This window comes from Gallus gallus, chromosome Z (assembly GCF_016699485.2).
Source record: "Gallus gallus isolate bGalGal1 chromosome Z, bGalGal1.mat.broiler.GRCg7b, whole genome shotgun sequence".
Taxonomy (NCBI): domain Eukaryota; kingdom Metazoa; phylum Chordata; class Aves; order Galliformes; family Phasianidae; genus Gallus; species Gallus gallus.
The window spans coordinates 73,836,576-73,862,422 of NC_052572.1; the positions used below are offsets into that span (position 1 = coordinate 73,836,576).

The 25,847-nt window shown below is 38.0% G+C and overlaps 1 protein-coding gene across 6 annotated transcripts in view; it reads right to left on the reverse strand.

Annotated features, from left to right (window-relative positions):
• Positions 1-25,847, reverse strand: part of KCNN2 (potassium calcium-activated channel subfamily N member 2) — a 74,070-nt gene that overhangs the window by 33,885 nt on the left and 14,338 nt on the right. For all 6 annotated transcript variants that reach the window (XR_005842601.2, NM_204798.3, XM_015280587.4 and 3 more), the window contains exon 3: positions 17,037-17,455. Coding sequence is in view for 5 of the 6 variants with exons in the window: in NM_204798.3 (NP_990129.3) it covers positions 17,037-17,455 (419 nt within the window). In the remaining variant the exon portion in view is untranslated. The remainder of the gene's footprint in view (positions 1-17,036; positions 17,456-25,847) is intronic.

Below are 25,847 nucleotides of genomic sequence, written 5' to 3' on the forward strand. Positions count from 1 at the left end.
AAAAATTTTAGAAATAGAGGTTTATAGAATTAGTCACTATGCACCTAAAAATAAGCCCACTATCTTTTCTTTGTGCCATACCTGCCAGAATGACGTAAAAGTTAGCCTTCCTTTTCTCCTGGATGTGCACACGGGTAAATGGGAGTAAACAGGAGGACTACAAATTACACAGCAAAGGTGATGCTGAATTCTCAAAGAAGACTATGTAACAAACCAAGCACTCTGAAGGTGTTTTTCTCCCATGGAACTAATAGCATTTATCGGTATGCAAATTACTGTTTTTCAGTATCTTGCTTTTTACAGCAGAAGCTGCTTTATTTCCTCTAGCCAAAAGGAAGTACAAGCTCAAAGACATAAAGCTTGTTCTATGTGCCCAAACTTCAAGACGTGAGAAGGTCAACAGTATTACCAGCGTAAGTGCTTATTCTAATGAAAAGCACATTGTTAAGCAGATGACCAAAGAGGCCCGAGACAATTTATCATTTTCATTGGAATTTAAAAGTAAAACACTTAGGTTCATTAAAATGTTGTAGGCACACAGAATAATAAGATTGCCCTATATCGTACCTTGGAAGTAAATATTTTACAAAAAACAGAATTCCTTTTTAGCAAGGATCCTTGTGGTAGAAAAATTATCCGACTACTTTTTTGGACAAAGCTCGTAATTTGTACCATAGGCGAGGTTGGAAATGTGTTTAATTTAAATCGGTTTAAAATGTACTTGTTTAATGAATGTATTTTAATATCCTTCCTGAAAATGAAAGGTTGCATCGAGCTCAGCTTCCAGAAGCCACAATGCTTTAACTTACACAGATTTTACTGCATATTCAAAAAACAATTCCAAACATAAAGTCTGTATACTTTTCAGTCATCTGAAATTTCTGGCATGTTTTACCACCAGTTGTACTGATGGCAAAAGTTAATACACTGACATTATGAAATATAAAGAAGTATAAATTATAATTATATAATACTACATAGCATGTAAGCCAAAGAAAACACTTGTAGCATATTCTTATGTGTGAAACTTTAGCATGAGGCAATCAATATTAAGGAAAAAAAAAAGTGTTCTTTTTCAATTCTGTCCTTTTCATCATTGATGAGAACACTAGGAAAATACTGAAATCTTATTGCCTGTAATAAACCTAGAGACGTTCACCTACTGCAGGTCAAGAAAGGTAATTTATGCAGGAGACAAAATTTTGTTTCCCTGTGGCACAATGCCACCATATTGCTGTATGCTTTACATCAGAGTGAAAGCATACACAGATCACTTATGGGACAGAAGTTCTGTCACAAGTCTCACCACACAACCATACATTGAAATAGTAGTTTCAGTCAGGCTATCAGAAACATAATGCAGCTGTAGTGCTTAGCTACAGTGATGGTAATAAAGGACTACTATCTTCATTACAGGCCTCCGCAGTGTCAGATTTGAAGGGAGAAGTGTCCAGACAGAAAGAAAATGCTTAAGAGGCTTCTGCTGTTCGGTGTTAAAAATGCCAGACGCAGTTACGTTTTCCTTTGCTCTGTTTTAGACAGAGGCTTGTCAATATCAAATTCTGCGTGGAATTGCATGAAGTCTAACTTTTCTGCATTTTTCTTTATCTTCTCACTAAAAATGAAGATAAAAATCAGATTCTTTGGTTTTGCTAGTTTTTCAGTTTCAAGTTTGTTTGCTTTCAGGACAGCGTAACTCTCAAGGATCATCTGTCCTGTAGGGATCATTCTCATTTACCAAAAAACAAAACAAAACAAAACAAAAAAGAAAAAAGAACAAAGATAGAAAGAAAGAAGATCTCGCAATGTTTTCTCTAAATATGGTGTACTAGAGAGATTTTTTTGCACCTCCCAACTCTCCTCACCAAGACTCTTTTATTGACTGATACTTGTCTTGCATTAAAGACTTTCTGACCTTTCATCTCTCTTGATTCCAGCAAAGAAAGGAATGAAATTCTACACCCTCAAGGAACTTCAGCAAGTAACGTTTCAGTAAGAAAGAGCAGTTACATACTGTCACTGTGCGGTACTGGGGGTAAGAAGTCTGAATACACAACTGAGCCCATCCTGAACTTACCTTACCTTTTTCACTGTCTACACCTATAGCATGTGTCCTGTGGTTTACAAGCTGAATGTGTTGGAAAAATCCTCTAATGATACAGAATTTACCTAGTGTCTATTGATTCCTCAACAGAGCTAATTCCTAGACAAATCATGCTTTCATACTTAACTCTTTGGACAGGATTCAGGTGAGAAAGCACAAAACAAGGAACTCAGTTCCTGATGAACTAAGGTTGTACAGCAAGAGTTTGTTATCTTTCTACACCTATATTGGTTTGATGTGAATATTTTCTTTACTTTCACCTGTTGCTAATTATTCCTTTTCCAGATTGTGTTCATTAAGGCTATCAACATAATAAGCATTAAATTTCAACATATCCAGCAAGAGCAAGAAGACATCTGTTAAAACCTGAAAGCTAATTTACAGTGGTATCTCAGCCCTGTGCAGGAGGTGAGCTCATGGATGCAATAGACACAGGGAAGTGCATAAACATAAGTAGATCTAGTTCTAGAGAACTGCCCTTGGGGAGCTACTACTCGTCTTCCTCCACTGAGTTCATTGGCTGAACTGTCCTTCTGTAAGAGTTTACATATAAAGGGAACTGAATCCTTAAAATAAATAAATAAATAAATAAATAAATAAAAGTCTTTTTGGATCTCTACATACACAGTTGCAGAACTACAACTTTTTTCTGGTGCCTTAACTTTCAGCTGTCCTTCTTTGATAATTATCACTTGAAAGCATTCCGAAGAACAGTAGGAAGAAATATTTTTATTTATTTATTTTGATTCCCATTTCAAGTAAGTAATGATGACAAAAAACATGGAGGTCAAAGACACCTTACTCCAATAGCAGTCCATAACATTAAAGAATAAACAGGTCAGATATGCACAGTGGACATCACTTGTTCTAGGAGAGGAAGAAAAGAACTAGATACCATACTCAAGGTATGTGTCTCGCTCTACTGCTATTGGTACCACTTTATACCTAAGCTGTATTTCTGCAGTTTTCATTATTTCAAGTATTATTTCAAAATATTCATTACATAAATGCACTAATAGGACATAGTAACTCAAGAAAACATTTGAGTAAAATTACTTCTTATTTTAACTTATAGAATAATGATCTTGGATTTGTCTAGATTTTTGCACTCAAGAAACTGAATCTTGAGTTCTTCATAGTGAAGGAGAACAAAGACCTTCAAAGACACCAACTTAAAATCCCTGGAAAATACATAAGATCCAGTGCCTTAGTTCTCCACACCGCCTATCTCCACTTAATTCCTCCCTTCGTTATATGAGCTGTGACAAAATAGAAGTATGAGCAAAGATGAAGTACAGCCACAAAGCTTCCTGCCTGGAATAGCCCATGTTTTGTGAATGTCTTTTCCCAAAGACTGAGCAATCATAAAGTAAGTGTACAGAATAAATTGAATTACCTGTATTTCCATACACATACCTTTCCTTCCTCCACAGAATGGGTAGAACTGGGTTGGACATCTACCTGCACAATAATTTTAAGCCATATAAAAACACTAAAACTTCTAACACTCTTTAATAGTGTTGCCAAACTGAAACCATTTGGGTAGTGTATGGGTCAGGATGACATTGTTTATGAAAGTAGCGCAACAGAAGGATGTACGTCCTAGAAACCAGATAAGCATTGCCTAATTAGCCATACTGTTTATGAAAGCTCAGTGGATTCTTCTTAAGTAGAGTCCTTCAGATGAACATAGCTCACTCTGCCATGAAAACTATACCCCTGGGGACCCTTACTTACTGAGCAAACGTAGTAATATCAGAAGTTTCTTAACTGTGAGCAAATCACCAACCAATCACCTGAGAGAGGGCAGATATCTGGGTGGATCCTAGCCATAACAATGTGAAAATAGTATAAAAATGGAACTTAACAAGGAGGTGTGCTAGCTTAGTGGAATTCCCACCCAGCGCCCAACTTTGGGCAAATATGAAATAAATAAAAATCTGTATGTTAAATTGGTTTATTGCATATTGGGTATGCAACCCCATCTGTAGTACAACAGTAGAACATTATGCTGGTTAAGTTTGAACCACCTTGATATTCATTGGAAAAACAACACACCAATGGATAAATATAGTTCTCTCTATGGAAGAGACACGAAGAGCTTAAATGACTTTGTTCAAGGTCACAACAAAACTAAAAAATAGATTCTCTATTTCATTCTTTAACAAACATTATGTATTCTAAATAATTAACTGCATTTTCCACTGAAGTTTTGCACATTTTTATATTTTTAGAAATGTATGAGTTATTTCTATATGCTCAGTGTACTTTTACGTTGGTATACTGAGACATTCAGTTCAGAGTTCTATCCTACCCATAACACAGCTTGTTACCTCAGTAACAGCAAAACAAGATTAATATCATTAAAGCCATGCTAACATTATTTCTAGTATAAATTTTTATTTTTGTTGAAAAGGAAATGAAGATGAGCTGATCCAGTGTGCATTTCCTGGTACGGATTGTTGCATCTCCAACACACACTGGAACATCTATCCATGGCATTTGATTCTTCTTGACTAATTATCTGTGCCAAAGTGCCCTGTTCTCAAAATTAAGAGAAATCACACTTCTTCCCTCCAGAAATACAATAACTGAAGGACAACAGCATCCTGCCGTGGAACACTGATTGCATCAGCAGTTCTTCTGCCTTCCAGCACACAATGAATGCAACCGAATCGATCTGACTGCAAGGAGATGCAACTGTTTGAGTAAATATCATGCTAAATGCAGTATTACTAAAAACTACCATGGACTACCTTTGTTAAATGTTGGTATGCTTAGAACAGATAGAAAAGTAAGGCTGCAAATATTACCGAGAGCTGACAGATGTCTCTGGTGTTAAATTAACAAGATGGAAAAATATAATTTTCTTTTGAATACCTTGGAAAAAAATCTACTGCAATTTAACACTGAAGATTAAATGGTCAAGGATACAATTTTAGCAGCTTATTAGTCTGAAGGCATATAACGATTTTCTGAAGAGATGAATGATTAAAAACAGAAAGATAGGTACTTCAGCACAAATATTTAATCTGAAATCTCACTGTCTAATTTCAGGCAATGCAGCATCTCCATGATTTTAGATATAACCTGCAAAGGTCACATTGTTCTTTCTGAAACACAGTGAAGAATTGCTTTCATTAGATGACTTTTACTTAATGTAAATCATTTGCAAGGTCACACATATGCTACTGCATGCCTAGAAAGATGCAGTCCAGCCTGCGGACTGACACTAAGGTCACAGAGAAGAACATTTTGTACAATTCTTAGGTCAAACTAATTAAAATAAGAGACAAAATAATCAAAGCCACCAGAAGCAAGCCTGAAGCATCAGACGGACAGCACATTTGCTCTTCACCAGTGTGTCACATTCACCACAATGAGTCCAGAGGTTGGGGTGCAATGTTTTATAAACCCATCTTTAAGCTTTACCCTCAGATGTACTCAAATAGTAAACTCAAAACAAAGTCACTGAACATTGTGACACAACTGACTATTAACTAAGTACTTTCCATGCTCTTCAATGCTCTTCTCCCACGTTGGAAAAACTTCTTCTCTTCATCTCTTTGAACATCATGTCCTATATGAGCCCTCAAGAGTAGCAGAATACAAATCACAAAAGGAAAATGCCTCCAGCCAAACTCCTCAGCTCCCCTCAAACTACATCAAGCTGCATGCAAGAGGACTAAAACATTTCTTGTTCCTTTCACATCAGTTCCTTCACTTCAACACCTACACAGTCAGCTGGGCAAACACTGCCTTCTGACTCTCTGTTGGTTTGTTTCATTTCAAAACAGCCCAACAGCATGAGACAGCTAATACACAAACCAATGGGGGGGGGCGAAGGGGGAAGGCAGCACTGGTTCTGACTACTTCTTGCAAGCAAAGACTAGGTACGTAAGTGTCCTGAGTTCAGCTGAGACAGTGGCAGTAGCACACTGATGTTTTGGCAGTGGGCATGCAGGCCCAGGACTGGGCCATTTGGTGGAAGAGCTGCCATCATTATGGCATGGTAGCAGGGGTCAGGGCAGAGCCAGGACAGCTAGCCTGAATTGGGTAAGGGGTTATTTCACATCACATGCCACTACAGGAAATGCTGTAAAGCTGTGGGTAGCAGGCAGGGGACCAGCCATGCATCAGTCAATGGACTTGTGTTGCTAGCACGGCATCGGACAGCAGGTAGTTGTTAGCTGGGCACTGGTCAGTGGGTGGGGAGTAGTTGTACTGTTCATTTAATATTTATTTTTTTCTATATTTCATATTTTTGTAACACTAAATATTTTATAATGTTATAAAGTATATTTTAGTATATAGTATAGTTTGTATATATAGTATATAGCATAGTATTATATAGTGTACATGTAAATGGTATATCATGCAGTATACACATACTTATTATTGCATTTTCTCTCATTACCTTTTCTGTTTTAGTAAACAGTATTTATCTCATTTCACAAGTTCTATCTTGCTTCCAGTTCTCTCTCTCATCCCACAGGGAGGGGTGAGTGGGCAAATGACTGTGTGGTGATTAGCTACCTGTTGGGTTAAACCACAACATTAAACTAGACTTTAGTTGTTGTTGTTGTTTTCCAATAACTCTCATGTTTGTAAAAAAAATGAATAAATATAAAAATAATCAGCTATTTTAAAGAAAATAATTAGACAGTGACTTAAGTCTTACTAAAAACAAAAAACAAACACAGCAACACATTAAAGGATTAGAAATACCTAGATAATTTATCACCAGTTACTCAGTCAGTACCTGTTTCCAAATACAGATCTGCATGGCTCAAGCTGTCTTGTGAGAGGATGAGATCGCAGAGCCCTAACGTGGACCGGCACATTATTATAATTAAGCCACAAACTGTTAAAACAGTTAACTAAAATCCTTATCTGTTTGCTCTACTGCACAATGGCCAGAAGATTGGAGCTTTCAAAGAGCGTGCCTCACAGCCTTGTTGCTCTGTCACTGATCCTAAGGAGGAAACAATCAGAGATACAAGGATGAAACAAACCACAATTTCCGCTACTCTGCTGGAGTGATAAGGTGCAAATGTTTACTTTTTCTACAAACTGAAATCATGGAAACACCCATTCTGAAATGGGTATGTGTAAGATAGTTGTGCCTTGGGCCTTAATAACTAAGTTTTCCTCTAACCAGCAGGACTGACACCCTCCTGATGATAAGAGCAGTTCACAATGCTGTCACCTACCTGACCACAGCTGCTAAGACATATGACCCAGGACAAATTACGCTCAATGCAGACAAACACTCCCCCAGAAATATGTCTGAAACACCAAGCAAGTAAAACAAATCAGACAGGGACACATTTTATTTACATGCCAACTCTTGTTTCTCAGAGGACATAGCAACATAGGATACTTAGAATTCCAATACATAAGTGCCAGCAGCTACACACTGCCTTTACAGTCACTTCGTTAACGCATAGCAGCTGGCATGAGAAGTGGCAGCTGCCATTTCGGAATTTCTCCTGTGAAATTAAACTGATTTTTGTGAAGGAGTCTTTCATTAAACTCCATCAGGTTTAACAACACACAGACTCCCAACGGTCATAAAATTACCCAGCTTAAAACACTCTGAGATTTTATAAACACGAAGGAGTTTGAGGGCAGAAAACTGTAATTATCCCCTTTTGGTTGTAATCCACTTTCTCTCCACCCACAGAGGGTGTCCTCCCTCTTGGGGTTTAGTGGCCTCTGTGGCAGTTTCTAAGCAGCCAAGTAGTGTTCTACTGGTCCAGGCTCCTGAAAAGGAGCCATGAGAAAGCCGAATTACTGACAGAGGCAAGATAAATGACAAAAATCGGATGGCAACCATGCTTGCTGGTCTAGTTGAGGTCAGTAAGGATTGTCCATCCACCAGCACTGGTGGCACTGTGGGAGGTGGCAATGCAGCAGCAGGGAGGACGATTCCTGGGTGCTGAGGAGGATGACCCTTCACCACTTCATCTAACTCATGGCTTCCTGGCCAGCAGAGGCTCCTCAGGAGTCTCACTGAGGTGGTGAGTACCTCAACTGTTAGTCTACCACAGCACTAAAGCCCAGCTAGCTTCAGGTGCACCAGCAAGTAATAAAGGCTTTGCGCGTTCAAGTACTGTACAACCTGCTAACAGAGTTTCTGCACCTGCTGACAATGTCCAATTAATGTTACCCAATAGAGGAGTCACAGCACTTCAGGCAAGGCAATTATAGCATACTTGCAGTGACAGCCCCTGAACTGCAAAAACTCTGGAAATGATAGCTTTTAGTATGCTAATCTTCAGCAAAATCCTGGTCTCTGTCAGAGTACATTCACTTGTTCAGCCCACACAACTCTAAATTCCTAGGGTTTTAAACCCTTTTTGCTTTGTACTCCAAAAGTGCACAGATCTGAAAATATTGTTAGTGCAACCTGTCCAATAAGACAAAACAAATGCTATGTGACTACATTTATATCTACTCAAGCTTATGACTATTAAAAACAATCTCTGACAGGATGACCCTCTGCTTTATTACGCCATCAAAACAAAATAAACACCTATGAACAATCTAATGCACTCCAAAGACTGGGATATAATCTTGCAGTCCTGGCATAGCCACAATACTTGGTAATATAAATCCCATTCGGTTTCCATTATGTGAACTACTGGTTTATACCGCTAGGTGATCATGATCATAGACTGTATTAGCACTAACACTAATAAAAATCTTCTGTCCTACAGTTAAGTTACATATTCAATCATCTTGTCATTTCATTTCTATGCATTACAACATGTTTTACTGTATCAAAGACAGTCTCTGCTGCATACTTTTACTATTTTCACATTGTTAGCTACCTTGCAAGTCCAAGTTACTTTTAAATACTTACTGTATTAATGGAAAAATGAGTCTTCTTTAAAATAACAATAACATTGAAGCCAAAGGGCTGTTCAGATGTAAGAGATGTTACTGCCAGACACTTATCTCTCACAAAATACACACAGAGATAGACAACCCGAGGTGATTACAAATTGCCTTTCATATACACTGGTATCAGTAAGACTAGTTGCAGATCTTTTCAGTCATGCACTCCTATTTCCTAGCTTTGCAACACCTGCTCTCAAATCCATACACAGTTCCTTACAAGAGATACTTATGTCTATATCCAAGGCTCTTCCTAATGACTTGGCATGATTTGCATGTTTAGAGTCAGAATGCAATCATTTTTGCTCCATTCTCTAGGCCCCTGAAGTCAGTGAAAGTCCCTTGGCTTCCACTAGTTCTATATCAGATCCCTGCCAAGGCTGTAGCCTCAGGCCAGTGACACCACCCATTCCAGTCCCCACCCTTTCCAGGTAGCTGATAATCTGGGGCACTAGAAATACTTTTTACTTTCACTGCACCTTCCCAGCGGTCAGAGATTCTCTCTTTTGAGATTCTATCATCAGAGATCATTATCTCAGATTCTATCATCAGATTCTATCATCAGAGATTCTATCATCAAAAGATAGGCTGACACACTGCATCATGCATTTCATAAATGAGCACATAGCAGACACCAGCTTAGTGCCAGGCCACTCCAAATCCACGTGATGTGCACTGGCAGCATGCTTTTGTGCAGTACAGCTGAACACCTGCCAAGCAGTGAACGTTAAGGTCCCATCACCTGTGAAGCTGCTCACTCCTGCTCCCCCGCTGAACAAGTACATGGTGCTGGCAAATCCCTGCCACTCCTGCCGTGGCACTGCTCCCAGTGTGAACTCTCAGCATGGCCAGCATCCATCCAAACCAAACAGCTCATCTTAAACTTCTACAGCAACATGTGACCACATTCATCTTCATGTGAACATATGCACTTTTCAGAAGGACTTTGTTCTCTTTTTCCCTCACTAAAAAGCGTAACAAGCATCACTTAGTACTGCAGTATCTTACATGGAAGAGTTATTCAGATGTAACTGTGCTCAGCAGTGCACACGCACACACACTGACAGCCCTGACCCAGAAGCTCAGTCTGAGAAGCAACTCATTTTGCACCAACAGCTTCAGCTTTCCACTAACATACCTCAATACAGAGAGCTGCTCTTGTGGAAACTCAAGAGGAAAGTTGCCAGTGGATTGTATTTAGACCAAAATAAACCCTCTGTGTTTCAGAGAAAAATACCTGCAACAAGATTCACGTTCTAATTTCTAATTGAGGAATGTTCTTGACTGTGCCTACAATCAGAGCCTACAAGCTCTGGAGTACTGTAACATCACTGTTGTTGGAAGCATGAGTGTATGTGATGGAATACACCACCTCTTGCAGGGTTAGATAATTAAGAAAGTCATGTATCTCAACTTTCAGTCCAAACTCGCTGCATCAGAGAACACTGTAATTCCTGAATATGTACAAACCTCATGGACAACAAGGGATGAAGATGGGAGAAAGCTTTTCTAAAAAGTCATCATGCAGTCCTCCTCACTTAGTTTCCCAAACATAAACGTTAAAAACATACTACAAATGATACAATGTAGGGGTTTTTTTTGTTTGCTTTTGTTTTTTTGTGAAAAGATTTAATTTCTTTAAACTCCTCCCACGCCAACCATCTCTAATTCATCAGTAATTCAATTTACAGACTTGGATTTATATAACTGAATCTTAGTTTCTCAATAGAAGGGATGAGAGAGCTAGCAGTGAACTGACTACCATGATACAAACTCCTCACTGTAGCCTGATAGCCAGATTAGGAAACTAACGAAACAAGCAGTAAAGCGTAAATCCCCATTTCTGGGTGTATTTTCAAATGCATTAAATTACTAGAGCAACAAATCATATTTTCAAGTGATAACACACTGATTTCTGCTTCAGTATGACCATATTTTCTAAGGACTGCTTTTTTAAAGTGGTACAGTAAATAACAGTCCTTTTGAAGCAAGACATTCTGACTAGTTTAATGTGTTGGTTAGAATGGGTAGAAAAGAAATGAACTACTGCATTTAAAACTGTAATATACCAAGAGCCAGAGGTTGCATCTTTGATGCTAGCATTGAAATGATGATATAAAAAATGTCCATAAATTGCTCTCTTATCTGAAAGTTCTTGGAAAGGCTGAGCAGAAGATAGATCATTCCCTGTATTATGCTTTGCCGATCACAGACAAATGAAAAAAAAAAAAACCCTTTTGTCCTTGAAAGCTGATAAGTAGCCCTTGATAGGTATTCTCATTCTCTTCAGCCTTTTGCTGTTGGAGAAATAGCATCATGAGACCTTGCAGCTATGTATGCACTCTTCCACTTCATTCTGTTCTTATAATGTTGCATGTAAATAGGAGGGAATTTGACCTTAAATAAATAAATAAGCAGAAGGTCTTCCTACTCTAGTTTGATGACCCTGAAACATATAAAGCAGTCATAAGATCTTCTTTCTTCAGAATAAAGAGATCTGCTTGTTCTTGTTTTTCTACTCTATTTTGCCTTTTGTACTCCATGCTCCCAAGCAAGGCCTGCTATTTTTGGACTACTGAAACACCCATCTACCTTGGTTTGAAAACCTTTTGTTAAGGATGATGACTATATCCCCTGGCTTACTGTACCAGTTATTGCTACTTTTCACAATCACAAGGCTAACCATACAAATCCAAATGAGCTAAAGAATATATTTTTCCTTGTATTGCCAAAATTCTTAATAAATCCCCCCAAAACCACTGTCCCAAATGAAAAAAAAATACTCATTTAGAAGAGTGGTAGTCAAACTCTTCATGCATAAGAGTAGGTGCCTCTGTTTCTTCCATTAACATATTTTCTTGCCTTCAGAAAGTTGTAGAAGAAATCACTTATCTATTAATCCTTCTGGATACACCTGGGAAATGATTTTTTTATTTAGATCACTTGTTCTCTTTTGGGTCTGGTTTATATATACTGAACATATGCTGATGTACCTCTATGATGAACTCCTTTGTTGCCTTCATTATTTGATCAAACAATAGATCTGATGTCTATTACTAACATCAGGCATTAAAAAAATGATAATTTTATTAAAAATTGCCTCAGTTTGTACTTAGAAGATGGTTTGAGATGTAGAAACAATAAGACTAACCTAACATCTACAGTCAATCTGCACTCAGTTTGAAAAAACAAAAATGAAGACTAGAAACAGAATAATTTAGCTTTTCATAGCACAGATTCAAGATAATAATGAACCATACTGAACCACTTCTGTGTTGAATATTTGAACAATTAACTTTTACCACCACTGGAGAAATCTGACTGCAAGGAGCATATGTTAGTTTCAGCAAGACGAGAAGGTAGAGAACAGCAATAATTTACAGTATCACCAATCCATCAACATTATTTTGCCTTCTGTCAGTAATTAGACTTATTAGCTACAAAAAACAAAAATGATGTATCTTTGCTTCTAAACTTCTGGGACAGAAAAAGTTGTGGGGTTTTTGTTTGTTTGTTTGTTTGAATATTTAGCTTTAAACCTAAGAATTCACAGTGCTGTAAATACTTGTGTCCAGTTCTGGGCTCCTCAGGTCAAGAATACCAGGGATCTTCTAGACAGAATCCAACAGACAGCTACAGAGGTGGTCAGGGTCTGAAGCATCTCCAGTGCGAGGAAAGGATAACTAACCTGGGACAGTTCAGCCTGGAGAAGAGAAGACTGAGAGGAGATCTAAGCACTCTTATGGACATTTAAAGTGACAAAGTCATGTGGAAGGGAACAGGCTCATTTCAGTGGCATGCATCAATAGCACAAAGGGCAACAGGTAGAAGCTGGAACACAGGAATTTCCATACAAACATGAAGAAGAAATTCCTTATTGTGAGGGTGACAGCAGTGGAACAGGCTGCCCAGAGAGACTGAGAGTCTCCTTCTACAGAGACATTCAAAACCCATATGAATGCTTTCATATGTAACCTACTACAAGGAACCTTCTTTAGCACAGGGTTGGACTTGATCTCCAGTGGTTCCTTCCAACGCCTATGATTATGTGATTTCACCTTCATACACTGATGGATTTCTTTACTTTGGTCTGGTTTTGTTAAATCAAGGAAAAAATACATAGCAGAAGCTGATAGGGAAAAAAATGCTGACTAAACAAATAACTTAGACTGAAGTGACTTTGTTGCCAGGTGTTAGAGAGAGGTACAAACAGAACTAAAAATGGTGCCAGAAATGTGGTCTCTGGGGAAGCAGAAAATCCATTTCTGTTCTCAGTTCTGCTGCTGTAAATCCACACTAACTCTGGGCATGTGATATGAGCCATTATGGACATGCAGCAGTGTAATGTGGGCAAACGTGGCACGTGTCACCCTGATACACAGGGTATGTTACAGCCATGTGTGCATTCAGAATTAATGCTGGCAATAAATAAGCAGATATTTACACACGTAATATAATCTTCCCTGCAAATGAGACATAAAAACAGAAGTTAATAAAAAAGCAAGAGTGCCTGACTTGGAGGACTGGACTTGTCTATGTTGCAGGCATGTTACCCCAGAGCCCTGGCAACCCAACTCACTCTGCATGAGGGCTGTCCACCATAATTATCTCAGCCACATTCTTGCCCTTCTGGATGACCTTAAACTGCAATCCTGGAAAATACCTTGCTCATCAACCCAAAGTGTCACTTTCTATAATTAGCATTCTGTGAGCTAACAATACAGCCATTAAGGCACTGAGATGGACACATGCCCTGCCTTAATTCAGCATACATCAAGTGATCTGTCAGGTGATAATGAAAGTAGTGAGGTCTTAAAACAACACAGGAAGGTGAACTCATCTGCCTCAACACATAAGCTGTCTCTCCCTGGAAACAGATAACGATGCAACTTTGTGTTATCTTCCTCACCAAGAAATAGAGTGCTTCCAAGTCTCTTCCTATTCACAGGACAGCCTGCGAGGACATAAATATGACTTTGAACAGAACAGTCTGAAGATCTTGCTGTCATTCAGTAGCAAGGCTACCTGCTGAGAACCCACAACTTCACAGTAAGGACATTAATTGCAGCCACCTGCCCCTTCATCAAAGACACTGGAAATAGCATAAGAATTTTAAGTTTCCATTCTGTCACGTTACAGCTTTAATCTGACTATTAAGTCTTATCTCCATCATATCACTCAGATTTGGATGGCCAAGGAACAGTACAGAAATACAGAAACAATCTGTGCAAAGCTTTCCATAAAACTACTACTCAGCAGTAGTATGAGTGATTTTCAGAACCGTTCACCACCACTTGATGTAAATCTCCCCCTCACAAAAAAAGAAAAAAAGCACCAAACTGTTTGCAATTTCCTATTTTTTGCTAAGTGTAACAAAATACATTACAGTTCTATGAATTCTGTCTGTCAAGCACAATAGGAAATACTTCAATGGTAACATCCATTTATATTATTACATATGTTATTACATAATATTTATATTTATATAAATATAAATAGACATATAAATATATAATACTTATATTATGTAATAATATAATGATAAACAATAATATATTTTTTATTTATATTTGTATAATACAATGGTAACATTTATTTTCTGAATCATTTTGTGTACATAAAATAGTCCACTGTAACAAATAAAAATTTCCTCTACTTAAAACTGAGGGGGAAAAAAAAAGAAGAACAGATGAAATAAATGTATTTTATTAGTGTAAACTAAACTTTAACTATGGAGGAAATCAAATCCATTAAGCTCTCAGGGGACATCCTCTGGAATCGTAGCCCCTACACAAATAAATTTAGTGGCCATATTTGCCCTTTCCCATGACAAATGGCATTTATATCTGTCTACAGCTATGCCAAACAGGACGTTTCACTTTAGGCAGCAGAGTGCTGAGAGCATTCCCACGTGTGGGGTCTGGAGTTTCTCATATGGAAGTTGTGGAGCTTTCTAAATGTACTACTATACAGGCTATGAATTTACCAATCTTCAGTAGACTAATTAGTAACTGGAAGCTAGAGCCATTATCATTCGTTTGGCAAAAATACCTACATACCTCAAAGAAAACTAGACGGCAGTTCACACAAAATTGAGCATGAAATGATTATGAATGACATGAGTAACTAATTCCCAAAGCCAAAACATCTCTCTCTTAGTGTTTATGAAATGTAAAAATAACAACTTCGTCAAATTTGAAGGAGCACGACCTTTGACAGGACTCCACTGATAATAGTTATGCTTGAGATATATCAATCTAACACTCACTTCCATATTTAACTGGTTTTAGTTGTCTTTTGCTTTAAGGAGTCACTGATCATCCAGCCTACCATCCCAACAATAACAGTAACTCTAGGTGTACCAACCTCAATTTAAAATGTGGAAAATTCACTACTAGTTTGCTACCAACTTGAAAAAAGAAGTCAGTTCTGTTTGCAACCCTGGAGTTCAGCATCCCTGATTCCACAAATAAGTTTCTTTCCAGTATGGGAGAGATGCAGAAAGGGCTCAGTTCTTGTTCAACAATTTTCATTGTGACATGCATAAGTTCTATACGTTTGAATGTGCATCTTTTTAAAATTAACATAATGAAACTTCATTGCTACTTTATAATAACAACACCCAGTGATATGCAAAATGGTGACAGCAATGGATGCTGAAGTTCAGAGCCACTTCACAAGTGATAATTAGGGAAATTCTTGAGTAGACGTTTATGAATTCCTGTGTTATGTTTCTGTTGAGAGAAAACAGGAACAACAGAATGCAAGAGAAAAGGGGAGAAGCTCTGCAAAAGTCAGCTGCATTGGAAATGAGAACATGTTTATTAAAATATAATACTATAGCTTGATTCAATACCTAGAGTGCTCAACCAGCCCCCACAGCAGGGAATATTTTGAAACTGTGTTACCATTAATCTGGCTTTTTTGCTTTTTTTCTTAATTTATTACAAACAAAATAAAACCACAAGGAATAACATCCACAAGTAACCTGGCAGTTGGCATGCAATCTAACTGCTGATTTAAATCGGTTAGCTGGTAACTACACAAATAACTCCCCTACCTTGTTTCCAAAATTGGCAGACATGGTAAGGAAGAGGAAAAACAAAATGGTCAACAAACAGCAATAGTAATGCCTTAAATATGTTGAAGAAAATCTTCCCATCTACATTAGCAGTAATTTATCACAGGATCTGCTCCAGCTGTTAAGTCTTTTGGAAAGAAACATCATTTCTCCTTAAAATTAGCTCTCAAACTCCTAGGCAATTCTATCCAATCAAAAGTTCATTTCTTTTTTTTTGTTACAGGTATGCTCAGAAAAACTCATTACCAAGGTGGCAGAGCTGATTCTGCACCTACACTGAAGACTGTGAGAGGGGGAGGTTAGAAAAAAATCACATGAATAATCTGACTCTCAAATGTAATTTTTCTGATTTTTAAGGGAAGAAGGAAGTGTTATATTATTGCAACTTATTGCTCTTCCCCTTTCTTGATTTTGCCTGCTCCCAGAAAGACATATTTCCTTTCTTTTGTCTTTAAACAGGACAATAAAACTCAGGAATGAAACCCCCCCCCGCCCCCCCCCCCCCCCCACACACACACAGAAAAATACATTCATGGGAATTCTACGCTGCTGTTATACTCTCAATAAATTCCTACTCATACACAAATAAACAAAAGCAAATATCAATGCAGAATACCAACAACTACTGTTAAATACACTACATGGCATCTGTCCCCTGTGTTTCAGTCAACGTATCTTAAGTTATACAAAAACACTGAAATCAAATTGCAATTCTGCTGTAACCAGTACAGCATAAAGTTCTCTCCACAGTTCCTTGAGATGAAAAGGCAAAGCGTTCCTGACCGTCAGTGACAGAGTGCTACACAGCCAGAACTTCAAAGACTAAGTACCCAGAAGTTCCATCCCATTGTATGTTTAGGTCCCCAAAAATAAAAACAGAGAAAGCAAAACAAGAAAGTAAGATACAAAGAAAAAAAAACTAAAAAAAAAAAAACAGAATAACCTTACCTTTCACAAGCTCGGACAGTCCATGCAGCAATTATCCACAATGAGATACTAAAAACCAACAGTACAGTTCCTGGACATATTGTCATTAGAGTCTTCATAACAAAACGAGTATTGAAGTTTATCTTATTTAATGCTCCAATGCTTCTAGATGAGGCATCAGTGAAAAGTTTGCTATGCAAAAGCATAACTCTGGCAATAAGATATAGTCTTAAGAACATTGGTATAGATAAAATAATATCCACATCAGCTGTTGCTGTGGATGGAGCGTAAGAAAAGGCAAGTCGGGCTGTCCATGTGAACGTATAGTTCCCAGGTATGGGATGTATAGCACACACCAGTATTTCCAAGCAGATAAAGAAAATACGCTCATAAGTCATGGCTATCCTCCAGTCATCTGCTCCATTGTCCACCATGAACAACTGAAATAATAAAATATAAAGTTAACTTCAGTATGTCATTAACAAACCATTTTTATAATTATGTTTTAAAATACCATAGCTTTCAGAGCTACCAGTGACTGCTAAGAAGAAAATAAATACACTATTTCAACAAATCACATTACTACATTGCAATGAAGTGAAACGTTACTTTGCTTACACCAAAAATATTTTTGCACCGCTTTTAAAGTTGTATATTTTCATACATAAAAAACAGTATTTTGACACATAATTTACTAAAAATTGCACACTGTTTTTCATTTCTCATAAAACAAAACTCTGGATCAACTAAACCTCAAAATCAATTGCTAACTCAAAATTCAGGAACTTGAGAAAAAACGAAGAAGGTACTTTCAGAATGGAGGGGTAAATAACAAACTGAACATTCTAAGGTTAAGCTCTCTCCAGAACATACCCATGCTTCAGCCATCATGATATTATAGCTTCAGACACACCATGCAAGCTTTCTTCAGCCTTCAAGTACCAACACAGATCAATAAAGAATGTAAAACATTCTCAGAAGCAGAACAACTCAAAAAGATACCTCATAAGGAAAACCTGAAAAGCCTGCAAACATCAGAGCAGACCAGGCAGCCAGGCGATATCTATTAGCAGCCAAAAATCAAACGCACTTGTTGGTTCTTGCATAATCAGGCCTTCAGTTCGCCAGGAACAAAAGCACTGACACATTTCACACTGTTTAGTAAATTCCAAAAAAACTGTTAAGTAAATACTTAAATAGTATTTTTTTCACTAGTAGTGAGTAGGGGTATGTAAAAATTTGCAAACAGGTTTTGTGCCAAAGAAGGAACATTATGACAAAGAAGATACAACTCAATCTCAGGAGAAGACTGACTTTAGCTGCAGGGCTGTTTATTATATGCATCAAGAAAAAATTAAGAAAATAATAACTTAAAACTGGATTACTCAAAAAAAAAAAAAAAGATCAGAAGCAACTTAAAGAATGAAAAAAAAATACACAAAGAAAGCTCTCCTCAATATGAGAACACGATTCCCAGCACGCTATACACTATACACACAGCTAAAAATACAGTTCCTCATCTGCACTGTTATTTACCCTTTCCTGTCTTTTCCATCTACCACTTTCCTGCTGTGCTCTGCACTGGTACAGCCCCACCTCAAGCAGCGTCTGCAGTTTCAGGTGCCACAATGTAAGGACATAAAACTACCAGGGAGCATCAAAGGATAGCTATGAAGATGACTAAGAGTCTGGAGGGCAGGATGTATAAGGGGTGCCTGAGGCCCCTTGCTTGGTTCAGCTCAGAGATGAGGAGACTGAGAGGAGGCCTCATGGCCACCTGCAGCTCCTCACAGGGAGTGAAGGGGCAGGTGCTGATCTGTGCTCTTTGGTGACAGCAGCAGGATGCAAGGGAATGGCACAGAGCTGCACTGGGTGTTAGGAATAGGTTCTTCACCAGAAGTTGGTCTCCCACTGGAAGGGGCTCCCCAGGCAGGGGTCATGGGCCCAAGCTGCTGGAGTACAAGGAGCATTTGGACAACGCCCTCAGATATAGGATTTGAACTGTGGGTGGTGGGTGGTCTTGTGTGGCACCACGAGCGTGGTGACCCTTGTGGGTCCCTTCCAACTCAGGATGTTCTGTGATCCTATGAACTTCGAAGAGTTTAGAAAAGCAAGCCTGATCTCTCTGTTTTTTAAGACCGTAAGAAACACACTGCAATCTCCTCCAAGTAAATTCATTTGTCTTTCAGTAAACTGTTCCAGTAATTTGCTTATGAAAATTATAATTATAAATTTACTGTAATTGTACTGACACTAAAAGAAATAAAGAAGTCAACTGTAGTAAGAAACAATACAAAATAGATTCTTGTATTTCTGGTCATATCTGACATTCCTTTACGCTCTTTCCTTCTGTCTTACTTTATTGGGTACATGTGACAAGGTTTTGACAGCTGGGGAGGCTGCAAGGATGGTCTCTCTGACTACCATGGGACATAGCTAAGCCTGTGAGTGAAGGTGGTGCCTCTTCCACTGAAACATATTTAAGAAAAGCCAAAACACTGCACAGCCAGTGAGCAGTAAGGAAAGAAGTGCGTGAAATAACCATGTGAACTCCAAAGTGAAAATAGAGGGGCAAGAGGTCCTCCAAGCACTACACCATGCAGCTCTCCCTGCAGCCCATGGAGAAGACACATGGAGGACCATGGAGAGAATGGAGGTATTCACTGCAGCTCATGAAGGAACCCACATCAGAGCAGCTGCACATTTCCTGAAGGCATTGCTGCCTGTGCAAAGCCCAGACTGAAGCAGGTTCTCCTGAGATGTCCCACAAAAGACCCACACTGGAGCACTGTGAGGAGGAAGGACAGGTAGAGAGCAGTTCTAATAATCAGATCACAACCCCCATTCACCACCTCTCTGCACAGCTTGGTGAGAAGATGGGGCTGAAGGAGGGAAGGCGAGCCTGGGAAGAATCAACAGGAAGGGAGGTTTTAGTTTTTGTCTTTGCTTCTTAACACCCAACTCTACTTTGAATTGACAGTAAACCAAATTTTCCCAAAGTTAAGTCTGGTTTGCCAGCAGTGATAACTGCTGGTAAATGATCTCCCTATTATCTCAGCCAATAAACTTTTCCTTTTTCTGTTGAGGGAGTAGGCTGGCATTTGGCTGCTGGCCAAGCTCTACCCATTGCACCAACGTACAGATCTTACCTCCACTGCAAAAATAGCAAAGAAACAAAAAGTGTTAAATTAAGATAAAGAAACACTCCGTTTAGCATTTGCTAACGTGAGCACATTCACCTTCTTTTTACATTAGATCATTCTGTCAATTCTGTATACTAGAAATGAATGTAAAATTGATGCTGGTAGGAAGATCAATCTATATATTTATTTATTTACTTAGTGGAAGTACTATTTGTTATTCAAATTGCATTAATGCTCAAACCCATTTGGCTCCTGTGATCAGCCTCTAAATGCCAGTCATACCAAAGTAGTGGTAAAATGGCTATCAAGAGGTGAACGTGTAATACAGATGAATACTAACCACGAGGGCTGCTTTGAAAGTAACACCTCCTATTCTACTACATCGGGCCAGAGTAAAAGGCAGATGTTGGTGCTACAGCAGTAGAGGTTGAACCTTCCCGCCAGTATTCTATTACGTTAGGTTGCCATGAGACAGATGGCAGCAGATGGGCAGTCTGATAAAATGGCATCTGACATGGAAGTGTATACGCAGAAAAGGTGTCTAATTGGATTCTCCATGCAGAAAAAAGAAAATGTATCCATTGACATATTGATGCTTGCTGAACATTTATGGAGACCAAACACTGGATGTGAGCACAGTGAGGTGGTGGGTACTGCATTTCAGCTGACAGTGACTGTGGGTCTCCTCTGCTCATGCAGATTTTTCCGAGAGCACCATGCAGGCTGTTGCTCATTGCTGGCAAAAATACATAGCTCATGGTGGTAGCTATGTTGAAAAGTGTTTTGTAGCTGAGAATTTTCTGTATTAAGTAATGTTATTGTGGTGTTTGTATCTGCTGTAGTTTCCATGGAAATAAACAGGAGACATTATCTTCACAATGACCTACATAAAAAAAGAATATATATATATGTATATAAAAATATAGCCAAATCTCTCAAATATTGTACAGTGTTCTGATGAAAAGACTAAGTGAATAGCAGGGCTAAGTATTCTGAAGTATACCTTAAGTGGGCAGTGTTTTAAAATTCCTTCTAGAGTTACAAAATCAGCTGAAAAATATAATGGTCTTTCATCTGCCCTTTCTACCTAACTTCAACACAGGTTTCAAAAAGAATGGTATATGCAGGAAGCAGTTCATGAAAAATGGTATCTTAAGTACAGATTCAATTTACAAATGAGAATAAAAGAATGTCTACATTAAAAGTTGACCTTACAAGCTTTATGGAAGAAAATGCTATTTAAGCACTGATTTGGAAAAAAAAAAACCCACCAACTTTGAAGTGTCACTTTGAAATACTTGAGAATATATTTGCTTGTCAGTAGAATAAATCCTAACATGCTACAAAAAAAGAATGTTCTCAATACTGCTCAACAGCATGGGTTATGCTTTGCAGGCACAGAAGATGCCTATCAACTTCCCTTGACCTCAGATGTACCAATTGCTTCTAAGATAAACAATACTTGAAAGTGGTAATGTCTTCAGTTGTCACATAATGATATTCAGAAGGTGAAAACATGGGAGGTAGAAAACAGCAGAAGCTACAAATGACCACAGATCATAAAAACATTTATATTTCATAAACATACTAACATTTCAAAATCATGTTTTTAGGTAGATTTCCATAAAATTCTGTGTCTCTACATTCAAACCATGATGGCTATCAAATACTCACAAATACTGGCCTGTAAAAAAGGCCGTGAGTAACAATTAAATTGGGGCATATGAAGAAAAAAAATCACAGATGCAGGTTTTCATGTACTTTAAACATCTGTAATTATGTAACCCAGTAAATGCAAATTTCAGTTTTTTTGTGGAAGATATTTGGAAGGTATTTGTGAACGCCTGCTTGTTTGTCTGCGTAAATTTCCTATGCAGAAAGTGAGAAAAGTGAGTGAATGAAAAGGGAAACAACAGCAAATACAAACACACAAATGCTCTCAGCTGTGTTGCTTTCTGCAACAGTGATGTTAGCCACCTGTGTTAGGCAATCCTAGTAATAATAATGCATCCCAATAATAATAACAATGTGTGCAATAACCATGCATTAATTTTTAGAATCTACTCCTGTTTGAATGGTGAATCATGCTAGTAATAAAAAATAGAACACAATGAAGGAGAGAACAAACTCCTCCTATAGAACTGAGTCCTGTGCTCCACAGACAAGGCCAAACTCCAGTTGACGTCAAAGATGTTATGTCTGTTGATAGCCTTCCAATTTATTATAATTATTACTTTAGTGTTTAAATCCAAGGTAAGTACTTAAGCAGCATACTGCAATGTTCTTCAAATACGGAATTAGGCTTCTGTGTGGCACCTAAGGTTTCTAGAAGTTCTTGTGCCTGGGGCTGACAGTCAAAAATGTTCTCCCAGCATATAACGAAGATCTGAAGACAGCATAAGTGCAGGAAGAACAATTTTGAAGAGCAGAGATTACACTTCTGCTTCTTTCCTTTGCAAAATGTGAACCCAACTAAAAAAGTTAGTTTTCTTGATTTACAGCATTTCTTGCTTTGTTTTAGAAAACAAGGAAGAAATGAAAAAGAAAACAAAAAGAAGCAGATGTTATCATATAACCGGCATGTTTACTAGAGAACACATTAGGTGATCCAGAGCAATCCAGAAGAGCTGCTTAATACACTTAACAAAGATAGAATAAAAACACATACATAGTTTTAAAACCTAGCTTTGTTCCCAACAATCTAAGGATGGGACAAGGCTGTTGATCTAGCAGGGCCCCAGGAAACATATCAGCAGGTAAGCTAACCACAATACAGCCTGCTTCCATCAGTAACCACCCCATACTATACTGTCCTTCTCCTGACTGGTTCTTGCTTGCTCTCAATTCCCAGAGTACAGCAAGACATGAGCTATGCCAGCTTCATTACACCTGAAAGAGAAAGTTGCAAAGAAATATTGAATGAATCACTCATATTCTCTTTGCACTTTCACCAGTACAAACAAGTGATTACCACAAATGAATTATCATACTAATAAAACAAACCCAAAACAACTACCAAAACAAACAAACAAAAAACTTTAAAAACTTCTGCTGTTTAAGGTGGTCTGCTGCAATTCGCAGAGTAATCTCGGCAGTATGGGGATGGAAACACTGGTCTCATTCCAAAGTTAAGACCAAATTAAGTTTTGCACTGAATCAGCATTTTGGTGACTTTGTATACAAAACACAGAATGCAGCTGATCACAAAATAACAGAGCTATTTCACAGAACTGATTTTCAGAACTGTGAAGACAGCCAATGGTCTGTTACATTCTGCTCCCTTCCAAGTAACACAGAAATCTGATTCTATCCGCATGAAGAAGCAAATCTCAAAGGGGAGAACTACCTGCATTTCAATATTTTTATGCTGTTAAATAATTATTTTTAATTATTTGGTATTAAGTTATTCACTTAGGATTTGTTCTTCTTCATTCAGTACTAAAAGTAACATGTTCTACAGATCACTGCACGAAGAACTGCCATTGCACAAAATGTCTGCCATCTGCTACTGCTTCCAGTGCGAGAGAAGCCTCCATCTTCAAACATGACCAGCTTACTACTAGGGAAAGTGCAACCCATTAAGAAAACGATGTATCTGCTGAATAATTTGGCACTATTTTGGTATGCAAATAGGGGACGTGGAAATTACAGAGCAAAACACTGAATCTGAAGCTAGATAAAATGAGCTTACTTGTTCATTCTGCCAAAGGAGAGCACCTGCAATTCTAAACTTAGAATGTGTTTTTAAGGAAAAACTGGCTCCAACACATTGTATATACAAGTATCTGTCTTCTCATCCCCTTCCTTACTGTCTACTTTTGACATAAATTCTTTGGGTATTTGGGAAATTTTGTGCATTTGCTTTTTAACGGATGAGGTTTTTATTTAACTGACGATGAGTGAGCATGTATTGGCACAACAGGAATCATAAAGTCATTTTTGTGGTGTCTCTGCCACCTCAAAAACATTTAAACTGGGAACTTCACATAATATTAATTTTAAAGAAATTCCAAACATAGAAATGTACGAAGTATTTAGCCAGTGTACTTAACTACTGAAAACCAAGAACTGGGCAGCAGGAGAGAGTGGAGTTTGATTTATCTGTGATTTAAAAATCTACATAAACATAATCATGCACAGATCTTGACTGTATAGAGGCATCCCTCCAACAATTGCCTCTGTAATTCACCCTGGCAGGTAAAACTGGGACAAAGCAGAATCAGCCACTGTTTAGTTCATACCTTTTACTTCTGAAGGCCTGATGTGAGTTTCTGGCTAAACCATGCAGCAGATAAAGTCTTCAAGCTGCTTCAAAGATTAAATTAAAGAACCCCAAAGATTAAATTAAAGAACCAACTTTCTACATCAGTTAAATAACATAAACCTAAGTTTCTTTACGAGTATTTACCTAGACCTGTTCATAAGCAAAATGCTGTTTCACTTTATGACTACTAATTATGACTGAAGTTGCTTCACCAACCCAAACAAAATACGAAAATAAGAAACATTTAAAACGAAAAGCAACAGCAACAAAAAACAGAACAACCAGCATATTCAAACACCTCTTGACATATACCGTTCTTGTTGCTGCCGTTTAATCATTTGAATGTTACAGCTTCATCAACCCTGCCTGGTTAACAGGAACTGAAGATGTGCTGTCCCCTAAGTTACCATTTTTCAAAAGAGCCTGCAATCAAATAAGTCAAACAAGTTTGCACTGTGTGCTACCTACACCAATATCTTTAGTGCCTTAAACAAGAAGTTGCTACTCAAGATGTTTTAAACAGCTTTGTTTTCACAACTATTATGTTCAATAACATAGTCCACGGCAACAAAAGTTCAATGGCCAGCAATGAACACTCACAAGTGACAGTAAAATGGAGCTATAGGAGCCCATACACCTGTTTCCCAATTTTTTATTTCAGATATGCTGAAAAAAGCATAAGCTCTTTCTTTGCCTCTGGTATCCTGTCATGAATACCCAGACTCAGCATCAAACTAGGTACTTTCCTGCAGAGGCATCCTCATCACTCACTGTGGTTTTGCAAGACTGGGAATTAAACCTGAATAGCCTTTAAACTATCTACTATGATGCCTATAGCTGCTGTTCATGCCCACAACTTTGTTATGTCTATTCAATCAGAAATCATTTAAGTTACTCTGTCGCTCAGAAACACAGAACCCAGCTCACTCCTTTTCATCACAAAAGCTCTACAACATTAACAGGCATAAAAGCTTAGGAGATGGCCCTTTGACAGAATGAGCTTTTCTTTCAAAAAATTGTTACTTTAAAGGGAGAAAAAAACAACAACAATAAAAAATGAAAATAACTCTTAAGACTAAGAGTGAGTAGTTCTTCAAAACCATAAAGACAGTAGAGCTCATCCACTGGTTTTAATTTACGTACAATTCACAGATGCATTTCATTTCAGTCACAAAAAAAGATTGGTATCTCTTCAAAAGGGATTTAACTATGAATGATCTGCCACTCTCCAGCGAAATGAATGAGGTAATGAAGCAGCTTAGCTGTGTGCATCTCTCCTCAGAATTCATCCCTATTCATTCTTTCATGGAGTATCTAACTCAAAATATCAAAATAAAACTATTTTCATTAAGGAACATCTTTCACACCAGTGAATGAGTGCAATTGCAGGCTCCAAGAGACAAGAGCTGTATGAATCAGTAAGTT